The 19,794-nt window shown below is 38.5% G+C and overlaps 1 protein-coding gene across 5 annotated transcripts in view; it reads right to left on the reverse strand.

The window, feature by feature from the left end:
- LOC135505715 (1-phosphatidylinositol 4,5-bisphosphate phosphodiesterase beta-1-like) overlaps window positions 1-19,794 on the reverse strand; it is a 352,313-nt gene that overhangs the window by 71,676 nt on the left and 260,843 nt on the right. For all 5 annotated transcript variants that reach the window (XR_010450312.1, XM_064924778.1, XM_064924779.1 and 2 more), the window contains exons 14-19: window positions 16,685-16,856; window positions 15,017-15,103; window positions 14,236-14,306; window positions 13,935-14,031; window positions 13,581-13,665; window positions 12,996-13,120 (exon numbers count right to left, since the gene is read on the reverse strand). Coding sequence is in view for 4 of the 5 variants with exons in the window: in XM_064924778.1 (XP_064780850.1) it covers window positions 12,996-13,120; window positions 13,581-13,665; window positions 13,935-14,031; window positions 14,236-14,306; window positions 15,017-15,103; window positions 16,685-16,856 (637 nt within the window). In the remaining variant the exon portion in view is untranslated. The remainder of the gene's footprint in view (window positions 1-12,995; window positions 13,121-13,580; window positions 13,666-13,934; window positions 14,032-14,235; window positions 14,307-15,016; window positions 15,104-16,684; window positions 16,857-19,794) is intronic.

Raw genomic sequence — 19,794 nt, forward strand, 5'->3', positions numbered from 1 at the left:
GTCTTACTATTGTCTATGCCAAACGAATCAGGTCTTCTATTGTCTAGTGAAATGAATCAGGTCTTACCTATTGTCTAGTGTGAAATGAATCAGGTCTTACCTATTGTCTAGTGTGAAATGAATCAGGTCTTACCTATTGTCTAGTGTGAAATGAATCAGGTCTTACCTATGGTCTAGTGTGAAATGAATCAGGTCTTACCTATGGTCTAGTGTGAAATGAATCAGGTCTTACCTATGGTCTAGTGTGAAATGAATCAGGTCTTACCTATTGTCTAGTGTGAAACGAATCAGGTCTTACCTATTGTCTAGTGTGAAAAATCAGGTCTTACCTATTGTCTAGTGTGAAAGGAATCAGGTCTTACCTATTGTCTAGTGTGAAATGAATCAGGTCTTACCTATTGTCTAGTGTGAAATGAATCAGGTCTTACCTATTGGTCTAGTGTGAAATGAATCAGGTCTTACCTTTGGTCTAGTGTGAAATGAATCAGGTCTTACCTATTGTCTAGTATCAAATGAATCAGGTCTTACTTATTGTCTAGTGTGAAATGAATCAGGTCTTACCTATGGTCTAGTGTGAAATGAATCAGGTCTTACCTTTGGTCTAGTGTGAAATGAATCAGGTCTTACCTATTGTCTAGTGTGAAACGAATCAGGTCTTACCTATTGTCTAGTGTGAAATGAATCAGGTCTTATTGTCTAGTGTGAAATGAATCAGGTCTACGAATGTCTGTGAAATGAATCAGGTCTTACCTATTGTCTAGTGTGAAATGAATCAGGTCTTACCTATTGTCTAGTGTGAAATGAATCAGGTCTTACCTATTGTCTAGTGTGAAATGAAATCAGGTCTAGTGTGAAATGAATCAGGTCTTACCTATTGTCTAGTGTGAAACGAATCAGGTCTTACCTATTGTCTAGTGTGAAACGAATCAGGTCTTACCTATTGTCTAGTGTGAAATGAATCAGGTCTTACCTATGGTCTAGTGTGAAATGAATCAGGTCTTACCTATTGTCTAGTGTGAAATGAATCAGGTCTTACCTATTGTCTAGTGTGAAATGAATCAGGTCTTACCTATTGTCTAGTGTGAAATGAATCAGGTCTTACTTATTGTCTAGTGTGAAACGAATCAGGTCTTACTATGGTGTCGTGGAAAGGAATCAGGTCTTACCTATTGTCTAGTGTGAAATGAATCAGGTCTTACCTATTGTCTAGTGTGAAACGAATCAGGTCTTACCTATGGTCTAGTGTGAAATGAATCAGGTCTTACCTATGGTCTAGTGTGAAATGAATCAGGTCTTACCTATTGTCTAGTGTGAAATGAATCAGGTCTTACCTATTGTCTAGTGTGAAATGAATCAGGTCTTACCTATGGTCTAGTGTGAAATGAATCAGGTCTTACCTAAGTGCCAAACGAATCAGGTCTTACCTATTGTCTAGTTCCAAACGAATCAGGTCTTACCTATTGTCTGTGTGAAATGAATCAGGTCTTACTATTGTCTAGTGTGAAATGAATCAGGTCTTACTTATTGTCTAGTGTGAAATGAATCAGGTCTTACCTATTGTCTAGTGTGAAATGAATCAGGTCTTACCTATTGTCTAGTGTGAAATGAATCAGGTCTTACCTATTGTCTAGTGTGAAATGAATCAGGTCTTACCTATGGTCTAGTGCCAAAGTAATCAGGTCTTACCTATTGTCTAGTGTGAAATGAATCAGGTCTTACCTATTGTCTAGTGTGAAATGAATCAGGTCTTACCTATTGCCTAGTGTGAAACGAATCAGGTCTTACCTATGGTCAAGTGCCAAAGTAATCAGGTCTTACCTATTGTCTAGTGTGAAATGAATCAGGTCTTACCTATTGTCTAGTGTGAAACGAATCAGGTCCTAACTACAGTCTAGTGCGAAACGAATCAGGTCTTACCTATTGTCTAGTGTGAAATGAATCAGGTCTTACCTATTGTCTAGTGTGAAATGAATCAGGTCTTACCTATTGTCTAGTGTGAAATGAATCAGGTCTTACCTATTGTCTAGTGTGAAATGAATCAGGTCTTACCTATTGTCTAGTGTGAAATGAATCAGGTCTTACCTATTGTCTAGTGTGAAATGAATCAGGTCTTACCTATTGTCTAGTGTGAAATGAATCAGGTCTTACCTATTGTCTAGTGTGAAATGAATCAGGTCTTACCTATTGTCTAGTGTGAAACGAATCAGGGTCTAGTGTGAAATGAATCAGGTCTTACCTATTGTCTAGTGTGAAACGAATCAGGTCTTACCTATTGTCTAGTGTGAAACGAATCAGGTCTTACCTATTGTCTAGTGTGAAATGAATCAGGTCTTACCTATCAGGTCTTCTAGTCTAGTGTGAAATGAATCAGGTCTTACTATGGTCTAGTGTGAAACAAATCAGGTCTTACCTATTGTCTAGTGTGAAATGAATCAGGTCTTACCTATGGTCTAGTGTGAAATGAATCAGGTCTTACTTATTGTCTAGTGTGAAATGAATCAGGTCTTACCTATTGTCTAGTGTGAAATGAATCAGGTCTTACCTATTGTCTAGTGTGAAATGAATCAGGTCTTACCTATTGTCTAGTGTGAAACGAATCAGGTCTTACCTATGGTCTAGTGTGAAATGAATCAGGTCTTACCTATGGTCTAGTGTGAAATGAATCAGGTCTTACTTATTGTCTAGTGTGAAATGAATCAGGTCTATTGTCTAGTTTGAAACGAATCAGGTCTTACTTATTGTGTAGTGAAATGAATCAGGTCTTACCTATTGTCTAGTGTGAAATGAATCAGGTCTTACCTATTGTCTATGAATCAGGTCTTACCTATTGTCTAGTGTGAAACGAATCAGGTCTTACCTATTGTCTAGTGTGCCAAACGAATCAGGTCTTACCTATTGTCTAGTGTGAAATGAATCAGGTCTTACCTATTGTCTAGTGTGAAATGAATCAGGTCTTACCTATGTCTAGTGTGAAATGAATCAGGTCTTACCTATTGTCTAGTGTGAAATGAATCAGGTCTTACCTATTGTCTAGTGTGAAACGAATCAGGTCTTACCTATTGTCTAGTGTGAAATGAATCAGGTCTTACCTACTGTCTAGTGTGAAATGAATCAGGTCTTACTTATTGTGTCTAGGGAAAGGAATCAGGTCTTACTTATTGTCTAGTGTGAAATGAATCAGGTCTTACCTATTGTCTAGTGTGAAATGAATCAGGTCTTACCTATGGTCTAGTGTGAAATGAATCAGGTCTTACCTATTGTCTAGTGTGAAACGAATCAGGTCTTACCTATGGTCTAGTGTGAAATGAATCAGGTCTTACCTATGGTCTAGTGTGAAATGAATCAGGTCTTACCTATGGTCTAGTGTGAAATGAATCAGGTCTTACCTATTGTCTAGTGTGAAATGAATCAGGTCTTACCTATTGTCTAGTGTGAAATGAATCAGGTCTTACCTATGGTCTAGTGTGAAATGAATCAGGTCTTACCTATTGTCTAGTGTGAAATGAATCAGGTCTTACCTATTGTCTAGTGTGAAATGAATCAGGTCTTACCTATTGTCTAGTGTGAAATGAATCAGGTCTTACCTATTGTCTAGTGTGAAACGAATCAGGTCTTACCTATTGTCTAGTGTGAAATGAATCAGGTCTTACCTATTGTCTAGTGTGAAATGAATCAGGTCTTACCTATTGTCTAGTGTGAAATGAATCAGGTCTTACCTATTGTCTAGTGTGAAACGAATCAGGTCTTACCTATTGTCTAGTGTGAAATGAATCAGGTCTTACCTATTGTCTAGTGTGAAATGAATCAGGTCTTACCTATTGTCTAGTGTGAAATGAATCAGGTCTTACCTATTGTCTAGTGTGAAATGAATCAGGTCTTACCTATGGTCTAGTGTGAAATGAATCAGGTCTTACCTATTGTCTAGTGTGAAACGAATCAGGTCTTACCTATTGTCTAGTGTGAAATGAATCAGGTCTTACCTATTGTCTAGTGTGAAACAAATGAATCATGTCTTACCTATTGTCTAGTGTGAAAGGAATCAGGTCTTAACAATGGTCTAGTGTGAAATGAATCAGGTCTTACCTATTGTCTAGTGCCAAACGAATCAGGTCTTACCTATTGTCTAGTGTGAAATGAATCAGGTCTTACCTATGGTCTAGTGTGAAATGAATCAGGTCTTACCTATGGTCTAGTGTGAAATGAATCAGGTCTTACCTATTGTCTAGTGCCAAAATGAATCAGGTCTTACCTATTGTCTAGTGTGAAATGAATCAGGTCTTACCTATGGTCTAGTGTGAAATGAATCAGGTCTTACCTATTGTCTAGTGTGAAATGAATCAGGTCTTACCTATTGTCTAGTGTGAAATGAATCAGGTCTTACCTATTGTCTAGTGTGAAATGAATCAGGTCTTACCTATGGTCTAGTGTGAAATGAATCAGGTCTTACTATTGTCTATGGTCTAGTGTGAAATGAATCAGGTCTTACCTATTGTCTAGTGTGAAATGAATCAGGTCTTACCTATGGTCTAGTGTGAAATGAATCAGGTCTTACCTATTGTCTAGTGTGAAATGAATCAGGTCTTACCTATGGTCTAGTGTGAAACGAATCAGGTCTTACTTATTGTCTAGTGTGAAATGAATCAGGTCTTACTATGGTCTAGTGTGAAATGAATCAGGTCTTACCTATTGTCTAGTGTGAAATGAATCAGGTCTTACCTATGGTCTAGTGTGAAATGAATCAGGTCTTACCTATTGTCTAGTGTGAAATGAATCAGGTCTTACCTATTGTCTAGTGTGAAATGAATCAGGTCTTACCTATTGTCTAGTGTGAAATGAATCAGGTCTTACCTATTGTCTAGTGTAAAATGAATCAGGTCTTACCTATTGTCTAGTGTGAAATGAATCAGGTCTTACCTATGGTCTAGTGAGAAATGAATCAGGTCTTACCTATGGTCTTGTGTGAAATGAATCAGGTCTTACCTATTGTCTAGTGTGAAATGAATCAGGTCTTACCTATTGTCTAGTGTGAAATGAATCAGGTCTTACCTATTGTCTAGTGTGAAATGAATCAGGTCTTACCTATTGTCTAGTGTGAAATGAATCAGGTCTTACCTATTGTCTAGTGTGAAATGAATCAGGTCTTACCTATTGTCTAGTGTGAAATGAATCAGGTCTTACCTATTGGTCTAGTGTGAAATGAATCAGGTCTTACCTATTGTCTAGTGTGAAATGAATCAGGTCTTACCTATTGTCTAGTGTGAAAGGAATCAGTTCTTACCTATTGTCTAGTGTGAAATGAATCAGGTCTTACCTATTGTCTAGTGTGAAATGAATCAGGTCTTACCTATGGTCTAGTGTGAAATTTATCAGGTCTTACCTATGGTCTAGTGTGAAATGAATCAGGTCTTACCTATTGTCTAGTGTGAAATGAATCAGGTCTTACCTATTGTCTAGTGCCAAACGAATCAGGTCTTACCTATTGTCTAGTGTGAAATGAATCAGGTCTTACCTATGGTCTAGTGTGAAATGAATCAGGTCTTACCTATGGTCTAGTGTGAAATGAATCAGGTCTTACCTATGGTCTAGTGTGAAATGAATCAGGTCTTACCTATTGTCTAGTGTGAAACGAATCAGGTCTTACCTATTGTCTAGTGTGAAATGAATCAGGTCTTACCTATTGTCTAGTGTGAAATGAATCAGGTCTTACCTTTGGTCTAGTGTGAAATGAATCAGGTCTTACCTATTGTCTAGTGTGAAACGAATCAGGTCTTACCTATTGTCTAGTGCCAAACGAATCAGGTCTTACCTATGGTCTAGTGTGAAATGAATCAGGTCTTACTTATTGTCTAGTGTGAAACGAATCAGGTCTTACCTATTGTCTAGTGTGAAATGAATCAGGTCTTACCTATTGTCTAGTGTGAAATGAATCAGGTCTTACCTATTGTCTAGTGTGAAATGAATCAGGTCTTACCTATTGTCTCGTGTGAAATGGATCAGGTCTTACCTATGGTCTAGTGGGAAACGAATCAGGTCTTACCTATGGTCTAGTGAAATGAAAGGTCTTACCTATTGTCTAGTGTGAAATCAGGTCTTACCTATTGTCTAGTGTGAAATGAATCAGGTCTTACCTATTGTCTAGTGTGAAATGAATCAGGTCTTACCTATTGTCTAGTGTGAAATGAATCAGGTCTTACCTATTGTCTAGTGTGAAATGAATCAGGTCTTACCTATTGTCTAGTGTGAAATGAATCAGGTCTTACCTATGGTCTAGTGTGAAATGAATCAGGTCTTACCTATGGTCTAGTGTGAAATGAATCAGGTCTTACCTATGGTCTAGTGTGAAATGAATCAGGTCTTACCTATTGTCTAGTGTGAAATGAATCAGGTCTTACCTATGGTCTAGTGTGAAATGAATCAGGTCTTACCTATTGTCTAGTGTGAAATGAATCAGGTCTTACCTATTGTCTAGTGTGAAATGAATCAGGTCTTACCTATGGTCTAGTGTGAAATGAATCAGGTCTTACCTATTGTCTAGTGTGAAATGAATCAGGTCTTACCTATGGTCTAGTGTGAAATGAATCAGGTCTTACCTATTGTCTAGTGTGAAATGAATCAGGTCTTACCTATTGTCTAGTGTGAAATGAATCAGGTCTTACCTATTGTCTAGTGTGAAATGAATCAGGTCTTACCTATGGTCTAGTGTGAAATGAATCAGGTCTTACCTATGGTCTAGTGTGAAATGAATCAGGTCTTACCTATTGTCTAGTGTGATGGTCTAGTGTGAAATGAATCAGGTCTTACCTATTGTCTAGTGTGAAATGAATCAGGTCTTACCTATTGTCTAGTGTGAAATGAATCAGGTCTTACCTATTGTCTAGTGTGAAATGAATCAGGTCTTACCTATTGTCTAGTGTGAAATGAATCAGGTCTTACCTATTGTCTAGTGTGAAATGAATCAGGTCTTACCTATTGTCTAGTGTGAAACGAATCAGGTCTTACCTATTGTCTCGTGCCAAACTAATCAGGTCTTACCTATGGTCTAGTGTGAAATGAATCAGGTCTTACCTATTGTCTAGTGTGAAATGAATCAGGTCTTACCTATGGTCTAGTGTGAAATGAATCAGGTCTTACCTATTGTCTGAAAGTCAGGTCTTGAAATGAATCAGGTCTTACCTATTGTCTAGTGTGAAATGAATCAGGTCTTACCTATGGTCTAGTGTGAAATGAATCAGGTCTTACCTATTGTCTAGTGTGAAATGAATCAGGTCTTACCTATTGTCTAGTGTGAAATGAATCAGGTCTTACCTATTGTCTAGTGTGAAATGAATCAGGTCTTACCTATTGTCTAGTGTGAAATGAATCAGGTCTTACCTATTGTCTAGTGTGAAATGAATCAGGTCTTACCTATTGTCTAGTGTGAAATGAATCAGGTCTTACCTATTGTCTAGTGTGAAATGAATCAGGTCTTACCTATTGTCTAGTGTGAAATGAATCAGGTCTTACCTATTGTCTAGTGTGAAATGAATCAGGTCTTACTTATTGTCTAGTGTGAAATGAATCAGGTCTTACCTATGGTCTAGTGTGAAATGAATCAGGTCTTACCTTTGGTCTAGTGTGAAATGAATCAGGTCTTACCTATTGTCTAGTGTGAAACGAATCAGGTCTTACCTATTGTCTAGTGTGAAATGAATCAGGTCTTACCTATGGTCTAGTGTGAAATGAATCAGGTCTTACCTATTGTCTAGTGTGAAATGAATCAGGTCTTACCTATGGTCTAGTGTGAAATGAATCAGGTCTTACCTATGGTCTAGTGTGAAATGAATCAGGTCTTACCTATTGTCTAGTGTGAAATGAATCAGGTCTTCTTACCTATGGTCTTGTCTAGTGAAACGAATCAGGTCTTAGATATTGTCTGTGTGAAATGAATAGTGTCTAGTGAAATGAATCAGGTCTTACCTATTGTCTAGTGTGAAACGAATCAGGTCTTACCTATTGTCTAGTGTGAAATGAATCAGGTCTTACCTATTGTCTAGTGTGAAATGAATCAGGTCTTACCTATGGTCTAGTGTGAAATGAATCAGGTCTTACCTATTGTCTAGTGTGAAATGAATCAGGTCTTACCTATTGTCTAGTGTGAAATGAATCAGGTCTTACCTATTGTCTAGTGTGAAATGAATCAGGTCTTACCTATTGTCTAGTGTGAAATGAATCAGGTCTTACCTATTGTCTAGTGTGAAATGAATCAGGTCTTACCTATTGTCTAGTGTGAAATGAATCAGGTCTTACCTATTGTCTAGTGTGAAATGAATCAGGTCTTACCTATGGTCTAGTGTGAAATGAATCAGGTCTTACCTATGGTCTAGTGTGAAATGAATCAGGTCTTACCTATTGTCTAGTGTGAAATGAATCAGGTCTTACCTATTGTCTAGTGTGAAATGAATCAGGTCTTACCTATTGTCTAGTGTGAAATGAATCAGGTCTTACCTATTGTCTAGTGTGAAATGAATCAGGTCTTACCTATTGTCTAGTGTGAAATGAATCAGGTCTTACCTATTGTCTAGTGTGAAATGAATCAGGTCTTACCTATTGTCTAGTGTGAAATGAATCAGGTCTTACCTATTGTCTAGTGTGAAATGAATCAGGTCTTACCTATTGTCTAGTGTGAAATGAATCAGGTCTTACCTATTGTCTAGTGTCAAATGAATCAGGTCTTACCTATTGTCTAGTGTGAAATGAATCAGGTCTTACCTATGGTCTAGTGTGAAATGAATCAGGTCTTACCTATGGTCTAGTGTGAAATGAATCAGGTCTTACCTATTGTCTAGTGCCAAACGAATCAGGTCTTACCTATTGTCTAGTGACAAATGAATCAGGTCTTACCTAAGTGTGAAATGAATCAGGTCTTACCTATTGTCTAGTGTGAAATGAATCAGGTCTTACCTATTGTCTAGTGTGAAATGAATCAGGTCTTACCTATTGTCTAGTGTGAAATGAATCAGGTCTTACCTATTGTCTAGTGTGAAATGAATCAGGTCTTACCTATTGTCTAGTGTGAAATGAATCAGGTCTTACCTATGGTCTAGTGTGAAATGAATCAGGTCTTACCTATTGTCTAGTGTGAAATGAATCAGGTCTTACCTATTGTCTAGTGTGAAATGAATCAGGTCTTACCTATTGTCTAGTGTGAAATGAATCAGGTCTTACCTATTGTCTAGTGTGAAATGAATCAGGTCTTACCTATTGTCTAGTGTGAAATGAATCAGGTCTTACCTATTGTCTAGTGTGAAATGAATCAGGTCTTACCTATTGTCTAGTGTGAAATGAATCAGGTCTTACCTAAGTGTGAAATGAATCAGGTCTTACCTATTGTCTAGTGCCAAACGAATCAGGTCTTACCTATGGTCTAGTGTGAAATGAATCAGGTCTTACCTATTGTCTAGTGTGAAATGAATCAGGTCTTACCTATGGTCTAGTGTGAAATGAATCAGGTCTTACTTATTGTCTAGTGTGAAATGAATCAGGTCTTACCTATTGTCTAGTGAGAAATGAATCAGGTCTTACCTATTGTCTAGTGTGAAATGAATCAGGTCTTACCTATTGTCTAGTGTGAAATGAATCAGGTCTTACCTATTGTCTAGTGTGACGAATCAGGTCTTACCTATTGTCTAGTGTGAAATGAACCAGGTCTTACCTATGTCTAGTGTGAAATGAATCAGGTCTTACCTATTGTCTAGTGTGAAATGAATCAGGTCTTACCTATTGTCTAGTGTGAAATGAATCAGGTCTTACCTATTGTCTAGTGCCAAATGAATCAGGTCTTACCTATTGGTCTAGTATCAGGTCTGTCTAGTGTGAAATGAATCAGGTCTTACCTATTGTCTAGTGTGAAATGAATCAGGTCTTACCTATTGTCTAGTGTGAAATGAATCAGGTCTTACCTATTGTCTAGTGTGAAATGAATCAGGTCTTACCTATTGTCTAGTGTGAAATGAATCAGGTCTTACCTATGGTCTAGTGTGAAATGAATCAGGTCTTACTATGGTCTAGTGTGAAATGAATCAGGTCTTACCTAGTGTGAAATGAATCAGGTCTTACCTATTGTCTAGTGTGAAATGAATCAGGTCTTACCTATTGTCTAGTGTGAAATGAATCAGGTCTTACCTATTGTCTAGTGTGAAATGAATCAGGTCTTACCTATTGTCTAGTGTGAAATGAATCAGGTCTTACCTATGGTCTAGTGTGAAATGAATCAGGTCTTACCTATTGTCTAGTGTGAAATGAATCAGGTCTTACCTATTGTCTAGTGTGAAATGAATCAGGTCTTACCTATTGTCTAGTGTGAAATGAATCAGGTCTTACCTATTGTCTAGTGTGAAATGAATCAGGTCTTACCTATTGTCTAGTGTGAAATGAATCAGGTCTTACCTATGGTCTAGTGTGAAATGAATCAGGTCTTACCTATGGTCTAGTGTGAAATGAATCAGGTCTTACCTATTGTCTAGTGTGAAACGAATCAGGTCTTACCTATTGTCTAGTGTGAAATGAATCAGGTCTTACCTATTGTCTAGTGTGAAATGAATCAGGTCTTACCTATGGTCTAGTGTGAAATGAATCAGGTCTTACCTATGGTCTAGTGTGAAATGAATCAAATTGTCTAGTGTGAAATCAGGTCTTACCTATGGTCTAGTGTGAAATGAATCAGGTCTTACCTATGGTCTAGTGTGAAATGAATCAGGTCTTACCTATTGTCTAGTGTGAAATGAATCAGGTCTTACCTATTGTCTAGTGTGAAACGAATCAGGTCTTACCTATTGTCTAGTGTGAAATGAATCAGGTCTTACCTATTGTCTAGTGTGAAATGAATCAGGTCTTACCTATGGTCTAGTGTGAAATGAATCAGGTCTTACCTATTGTCTAGTGTGAAATGAATCAGGTCTTACCTATTGTCTAGTGCCAAATGAATCAGGTCTTACCTATTGTCTAGTGTGAAATGAATCAGGTCTTACCTATTGTCTAGTGTGAAATGAATCAGGTCTTACCTATGGTCTTAGTGTGAAATGAATCAGGTCTTACCTATTGTCTAGTGTGAAATGAATCAGGTCTTACCTATTGTCTAGTGTGAAATGAATCAGGTCTTACTTATTGTCTAGTGTGAAATGAATCAGGTCTTACCTATTGTCTAGTGTGAAATGAATCAGGTCTTACCTATTGTCTAGTGTGAAATGAATCAGGTCTTACCTATGGTCTAGTGTGAAATGAATCAGGTCTTACCTATTGTCTAGTGTGAAATGAATCAGGTCTTACCTATAGTGTCTAGGTCTTACCTATTGTCTAAACGAATCAGGTCTTACCTATGGTCTAGTGTGAAATGAATCAGGTCTTACCTATTGTCTAGTGTGAAACGAATCAGGTCTTACCTATTGTCTAGTGTGAAACGAATCAGGTCTTACCTATTGTCTAGTGTGAAATGAATCAGGTCTTACCTATTGTCTAGTGTAAAATGAATCAGGTCTTACCTATTGTCTAGTGTAAAATGAATCAGGTCTTACCTATTGTCTAGTGAGAAATGAATCAGGTCTTACCTATTGTCTAGTGTGAAATGAATCAGGTCTTCCCTATGGTCTAGTGTGAAATGAATCAGGTCTTACCTATTGTCTAGTGTGAAATGAATCAGGTCTTACCTATTGTCTAGTGTGAAATGAATCAGGTCTTACCTATTGTCTAGTGTGAAATGAATCAGGTCTTACCTATTGTCTAGTGTGAAATGAATCAGGTCTTACCTATTGTCTAGTGTGAAATGAATCAGGTCTTACCTATTGTCTAGTGTGAAATGAATCAGGTCTTACCTATTGTCTAGTGTGAAATGAATCAGGTCTTACCTATTGTCTAGTGTGAAATGAATCAGGTCTTACCTATTGTCTAGTGTGAAATGAATCAGGTCTTACCTATTGTCTAGTGTGAAATGAATCAGGTCTTACCTATTGTCTAGTGTGAAACGAATCAGGTCTTACCTATTGTCTAGTGTGTGAAATGAATCAGGTCAGGTCTAGTACCTATTGTCTAGTGTGAAATGAATCAGGTCTTACCTATTGTCTGAAAGAATCAGGTCTTACCTATTGAGTGTGAATCAGGTCTTACCTATTGTCTAGTGTCTTAAATGAATCAGGTCTTACCTATTGTCTAGTGTGAAATGAATCAGGTCTTACCTATTGTCTAGTGTGAAATGAATCAGGTCTTACCTATTGTCTAGTGTGAAATGAATCAGGTCTTACCTATTGTCTAGTGAGAAATGAATCAGGTCTTACCTATTGTCTTGTGTGAAATGAATCAGGTCTTACCTATTGTCTGTGAAATGAATCAGGTCTTACCTATTGTCTAGTGTGAAATGAATCAGGTCTTACCTATTGTCTAGTGTGAAATGAATCAGGTCTTACCTATTGTCTAGTGTGAAATGAATCAGGTCTTACCTATGGTCTAGTGAGAAATGAATCAGGTCTTACCTATGGTCTAGTGTGAAATGAATCAGGTTTTACCTATTGTCTAGTGTGAAACGAATCAGGTCTTACCTATTGTCTAGTGTGAAACGAATCAGGTCTTACCTATTGTCTAGTGAGAAATGAATCAGGTCTTACCTATTGTCTAGTGTGAAATGAATCAGGTCTTACCTATGGTCTAGTGAGAAATGAATCAGGTCTTACCTATTGTCTAGTGTGAAACGAATCAGGTCTTACCTATGGTCTTGTGTGAAATGAATCAGGTCTTGCCTATGGTCTTGTGTGAAATGAATCAGGTCTTACCTATGGTCTAGTGTGAAATGAATCAGGTCTTGCCTATGGTCTTGTGTGAAATGAATCAGGTCTTACCTATGGTCTAGTGAGAAATGAATCAGGTCTTACCTATTGTCTAGTGTGAAACGAATCATGTCTTACCTATTGTCTCGTGTGAAATGAATCAGGTCTTACCTATGGTCTTGTGTGAAATGAATCATGTCTTACCTATGGTCTGGAAGTTCAGGGCCACCAGTTGACAGCCTGCATTCCAGAAGAGCTGAGGGTTATAGTTGGAGGAGTCTACTCTGGTGCCTTTCGGATAGATACGACTCAGCTGCAGCTTGTTATACCTGAACACACTCCGTTAAGGAGAGGACATCTGGAGAGGGGTTTTACCTTCTGCACTGAGATATCTAGCCTTTACACGGATAGGGGAGACGGGGGAACAAATTCACACGGGGTCTGACGCTTAATAACTCACATTAGAAATAACTGTTAGTCAATGTGCTAATGCTTGGTTAGTATTACTACGAGCCTAAGAAGTTTTGTTAAAATCCATCAATTCATTTTTCATTTATTGACACATTTGTTTTGTATAAAACTATTATTAATCTAACTGAATAATATTTGCATAGTGAGCATATGCCTAAAAGTGTTACTTTGATCCCCGCTCTCCCTACTTAACCAGGGAAGGTGATTTACAAGTTCACATTGCTGTTGATGTACTTCTTCACTCGGGACAGTTTCAAAAAATGGAAAAGATTTGAACAGACATTTTACGTCAATCATCCACACAGAAGGGAAGGATACTCGACAAACTCCACAGGTGACTTGGTGAGTTGCTCCAAGGCTTTGGTCTCCACGAACGATGACATCTGGTAGCTCCGATTGATCTCTGGAGATTGATTGATTGGCAAATTCATGTTGAAAATGGCATAACTTTCGGAATTGATTCTACTAGTTGTTGTTTTTTTTAAACATGCAGCAACATTTGAAAGAGTGAATCTGTAACAGAACAACTAACTTAAGATAGTGTATTCACAGTGCCAGAAACCTGTGGTTCACAATCACATAGAATATTCAAATGAGTGTGTATGGTGTTGTTCTTCGGAACAGGTCTGGTCTAAATAGGTGTTGAGTTGTGATCAGGAGTGAAGGGCTTACTTTTGGAGGCCTCGAAAGAGTTAAATTTGACTGGCTGGACATAACTGACCAGGTTGGACATCTCCTCTGTGGCAAACGCCTCGCTGCCCGCTGTACCCTGAAGGAGGATCACACGACACACGGTTAGAGAGAGAACAGACTCCCCTCGTCTCTCCTCCTTTACTCTCCTTGTTTGACTGTCGGGACATAGCTCCAGAGTAAAAGTGTCTTTCCGTGAATCTCCACGAGGGGGCAGCCTCAGCACACATTAAACAGGAGACACCCGAGGCTGCTGGAGAAAGAAGAAAGATGGGCTACTTACCTCATCCATGGACCCCTTCTTGCAGTCATCATCGTCATCATCATCATCGTCACTCTCTGCCTCAACTTCACCTGAAAGACAAGGGCAGGTTTAAGTTAGCTTCTCTGGCTACATGCTAGTGATTTCTGAAGGCTGTATTGTCAGAAAGCAACTGCCAGGGTTCGGAGTTCTGAAGGGCGTGAATGAAGGTGTAAGCAATATGGGGACAGATCCACCCAGCCTTTTAGTGGGTTTACGGCAGCTTGCACCATGGGTACGTTCGGGAAAGGAAAAGGGGGGCGGGAGCTTGGGACAGGGTTGTAAAATTCTGGGAACTTTCAATAAATTCCCTGGTTTTCCTGAAATCCCGGTTGGATTTTGTGGGAATTTGTGGAAAACCAGGGAATTTATTGACAGTTCCCAGATTGCAACCCTAGATAGGATAGGAAAATGAATTAAGGGAAGGAGCTAGGGAAAGGGAATTGGGACAGGAAGAAACTGAGGAAGTGACTAGGTCAGCGTTCCCCAATCTCTGTCCTGGGGACCCCATGGGGTGCACGTTTAGTTTTTTGCCCTAGCACTACACAGCTGATTAAAATCATCAAAGCTTGATGATTAGTTGGTCATTTGAATCAACTGTGTAGCAGTAGGTCAAAACCCAAAACGTGCACCCCATGGGCACCCAAGGACCGAATTTGGGAAACCCTGGAATAGGTTATAGAACTAAGGCTACTAAGGGTTGTTTTAGGACCAGGTAACTGAGGGGTATCTATCTGATGGTGTGACAATGGGCGTGACTCACCAATGGACTTCCTGCCCTGTGGTCGGAGGCTGAGCTCAGCGACCTCTAGAGGCTGGGAGGACTCGGTCATCTCCTGGTTGGCCGACCCTGGTGGACAACAAATACGGAGTAACCAATATGTGATATACACAGTGCAGGCTGGTGTATCCTGAAAACGGAGGATGGGCTCAGTGTAATGGCCGAACTGTAATGAATGGAAGTGTATCAAACACATGGAAACTATTTCCATTCCAGCCATCACAATGAAGCCGTCCCAAAGATTTCTCCCTCCCACAGGATATACAGGTATCTGCCCAAATAAAGGAAACACTTGAGTAAATTAGTATATTGAATGCAGGCGCTTCCAAACAGGTCTGTTTCCTGAGTTAATTAAGTGGTTAATATCCCATCATGCATAGGGTCATGTATAAAAATGCCAAGGTTGCCCATTATTTTGGCTAGAAGAAGAGATCTCCATGACTTTGAAAGAGGGGTCTCGGAGGAGAATATGGTTTAAAGGGTGTGTGTGTCTCAGTAGCCAGATCTCAACCCAAGTGAACCCTCGTGGGAGACTGCTACAAGACTGCTAAATAGACTGCTAAATAGTTAGTTAAATTGACTAATCACGTACGCTGCTGCTGTTTCTTATCGATCCTATTGTCTAATCGTTTTATCCCTACATATCTACCTCAATTACCTCGTACTCCTGCACATTGACTTGATGCTGGTACCCCGTGTATATAGCCAAGTTATCGTTACTAATTCTGTATTTATTATTACTTGTATTATTATATTTATTATGTTATTACTTTTCCATTATTTCTCTATTTTCTTTCTCTTTGCATTGTTGGAAAGGGCCTGTAAGCATTCACTGTTAGTTACACCTGCATGTGTCGAATAAAATGTGATTTGATTTGTCTGTGAAATCCTTCAGAAATCAGCATGGACTGCAGTAGTGTGGGACATAGTGTGTGTCTGTGAGTCTACCAGCAGGGGGCAGTGTGTACTAGTGTATGAGTGTGGCGCGTGGCTGGAAGCCCCAGTAGGCTGCTGTTGATGGATGCCGGGTGATTCTGTGTGAAGGGGAATGCTAAGAGCATCGATCCTGCCCGCTTGCCTGGCCCTGGTACAGCAGGGCTGTCTACTGGGTAGTTATAAAACTAACCCTGACACACACACACACGCACACACACACACACACACACACACACACACACACACACACACACACACACACACACACACACACACACACACACACACACACACACACACACACACACACACACACACACACACACAAACACAGAAGCCAGCACACACTCACACACATGAAAGCAAGCAGGCAGGCTGGCCTAGGTTGATATACACGCATGTGCACCAGAGCTAGAGTTTCAGCCCCACCAGTGAGTGTGTGTGCCTGGGGTGGGACTGGGAGTGTATGAGTATATGAAATAGTCAATAACACAGCTCACTGATGGAGAGGGCCATGAAAGCGATGGATGAGAAACTACAGCCATCTCTTACTACAAGATGTAGGATTTATGATTGGCAAGGAATTCTCCCACCAGCACTTCTGCTGACTCGCAGCGTTGCACTTTATTATAAATCAAATAACCACCCTCGGTGTGTGAACGGCCTACAAGAGACGTGTTTTTCTGCTGTTGCTGCTGTGTGTGTGTCCCATACCTGTGCTGGGAGAAGAAGACTCATGCACACTGGATGAGTCGCTGTATGTGTTGGAGGCCTGCTCTGACAGTTTCTTCTTGGTGCTTGATGTCTTGATGTGTTTCTTCTTGTTCTTCACCAGAATCTTTCCCGTCAGATCCATAGGACTGGGCAGGTGCACACCTGGTTCCAACTAGAGACAACGAGAGAGCTTCAAAAGGTTTACAGGGTGAAGGGTTTACAGAGAGAGCATTTAGGCTTCGCGTTAACAGCTTCAAAAGCATTTAGAGATTGAGAGAGAGTTTAGTTTGGGAGTTTGCAGCTTCAAGAGAGGGAGAGTGAGTTTAAGCATTTAACACGCATTTAGTTTACAGCAAAGGTCCTACTGATGATGATGTTAGTGGGTGTGTGTGGTCGGCAAGGGTATCAAAACGAATTTAGTGTTGTGACGATGAGAAGTTGCTGGTCATAGTGTGAAAGGCTTGGTGAACTGAATAAAAAAAAGGCCATTACAAGTTGGTTTGGCAGTGTGTTTAGGTTACAGCTTCAAAAGAGTTTAGGTTACAGCTTCAAAAGAGTTTAGTTTACAGCTTCAAAAGTGTTTAGTTAACAGCTTCAAAAGTGTTTAGTTTACAGCTTCAAAAGTGTTTAGTTTACAGCTTCAAAAACACTTAGTTTACAGGTTCAAAAGTGTTTAGATTACAGCTTCAAAAGTGTTTAGATTACAGCTTCAAAAGCATTTAGTTTACAGCTTCAAAAGCATTTAGTTTACAGCTTCAAAAGCATTTAGTTTACAGCTTCAAAAGTGTTTAGTTTACAGCTTCAAAAGTGTTTAGTTACCAGCTTCAAAAGTGTTTAGTTTACAGCTTCAAAAGTGTTTCGTTTACAGCTTCAAAAGTGTTTCATTTACAGCTTCAAAAGTGTTTAGTTTAAAAACATTTAGTTTACAGCTTCAAAAGTGTTTAGTTTACAGCTTCAAAAGGTGTTTCATTTACAGCTTCAAAAACATTTACAGCTTCAAAAGCTGTTTTACAGCTTCAAAATTGTTTAGTTTTACGTATTTAGTTTACAGCTTCAAAATTGTTTCATTTACAGCTTCAAAAATAGCATTTAGTTTACAGCTTCAAAAACTGTTTAGTTTACAGCTTCAAAAGTGTTTAGTTTACAGCTTCAAAAGCAAAAGCTTGTTTAGTTTACAGCTTCAAAAGTTTGTTTAGTTTACAGCTTCAAAAAAACAGCTTGTTTAGTTTACAGCTTCAAAAGTGTTTAGTTTACAGCTTCAAAAGTGTTTAGTTTACAGCTTCAAACTGTTTAGTTTGCAGCTTCAAAAAAAGTGTTTACAGCTTGTTTAGTTTACAGCTTCAAAAGTGTTTAGTTTACAGCTTCAAAAGTGTTTAGTTTACAGCTTCAAAAATGTTTAGTTTACAGCTTCAAAAGTGTTTAGTTTACAGCTTCAAAAGTTTCATTTGTTTAGTTTACAGCTTCAAAAGCATTTAGTTTACAGCTTCAAAAGTGTTTAGTTTACAGCTTCAAAAGTGTTTAGTTTACAGCTTCAAAAACGTTTAGTTTACAGCTTCAAAAGTGTTTAGTTTACAGCTTCAAAAGCAGTTTACAGCTTCAAAAGTGTTTACAGCTTCAAAAGCATTTAAAAGCATTTAGTTTACAGCTTCAAAAGCATTTTGTTAACAGCTTCAAAAGCATTTAGTTTACAGCTTCAAAAGTGTTTTGTTTACAGCTTCAAAAGTTTTAGTTTGCAGCTTACCAGCTTTAAAACTGTTTAGTTTTTAGTTTACAGCTTCAAAAACAGCTTCAAAAGTGTTTAGTTTACAGCTTCAAAAGCATTTAGTTTACAGCTTCAAAAGCATTTAGTTTACAGCTTCAAAACGTTTAGTTTACAGCTTCAAAAGTGTTTAGTTTACAGCTTCAAAAGCAATTAGTTTACAGCTTCAAAAGCATTTAGTTTACAGCTTCAAAAGCATTTTGTTAACAGCTTCAAAAGCATTTAGTTTACAGCTTCAAAAGTGTTTTGTTTACAGCTTCAAAAGTTTTAGTTACCAGCTTTAAAACTGTTTAGTTTGCAGCTTCAAAAGTGTTTAGTTTGCAGCTTCAAAAGCATTTAGTTAACAGTTTCAAAAGCATTTAGTTTGCAGCTTCAAAAGCATTTAGTTTGCTGCTTCAAAAGCGTTTAGTTTGCAGCTTCAAAAGCGTTTAGTTTGCAGCTTCAAAAGCATTTAGTTTACAGCTTCAAAAGCATTTAGTTTACAGCTTCAAAAAGCATTTAGTTTACAGCTTCAAAACGTTTAGTTTACAGCTTCAAAACGTTTAGTTTACAGCTTCAAAAGTGTTTAGTTTACAGCTTCAAAAGCAATTAGTTTACAGCTTCAAAAGCTTCAAAAGCAGTTTACAGCTTAGTTTACAGCTTCAAAAGCTGTTTAGTTTGCAGCTTAACAGCTTCAAAAGTGTTTAGTTTACAGCTTCAAAAGCATTTAGTTTACAGCTTCAAAAGTGTTTTTTACAGTTCAAAAACGTTTAGTTTACAGCTTCAAAACGCTTCATTTAGTTTACAGTCCTGAATAGTGTTTTGTTTGCTTCAAAAGTTTTAGTTCCTTTTGGGGAGAGTGTTTAGGAGGGCATCCATAAATTTAGTTTGCTGCTTCACTTCAGCTTCGTTTAGTTTACAGCTTCAATTAGAGCTTCAAAAGCAGTTTACAGCTTCAAAAGCAGTTAAAGCACAACAGCTTCTGGTTAATTCAGTTTTGTTGAGTGTTTAGTTTAGCTTCATTTCTGTTCTGCTTCTGGATCACACTTGCGTTTAGTTTGATGCCCAGTGTTTAATGATGGCGCTTCACGTTTAGTTAGAAGACGGATTCTGTTATCACAGTCCTGAATATGCTTCCAAGCATGCAGGCATGCACACTGGTTAATTCATGTGATACATTTCTGTTCTGCTGGATCACATACATTAATGATGGCGCACAATTCTGTTTCCTGAGCTGCGGCCCTTTCCTTGCAGTCAATGACCAAAACCTCTCGTGGCCTCATGGGTGGAATGTTATTAATGTCCTTTAGAATTTCATCATTAATACCAAACACACAAAGATTTAACAAAGATGATCCGGTGTTTCTATGTC

This window comes from Oncorhynchus masou, chromosome 19 (assembly GCF_036934945.1).
Source record: "Oncorhynchus masou masou isolate Uvic2021 chromosome 19, UVic_Omas_1.1, whole genome shotgun sequence".
Lineage (NCBI taxonomy): Eukaryota > Metazoa > Chordata > Actinopteri > Salmoniformes > Salmonidae > Oncorhynchus > Oncorhynchus masou.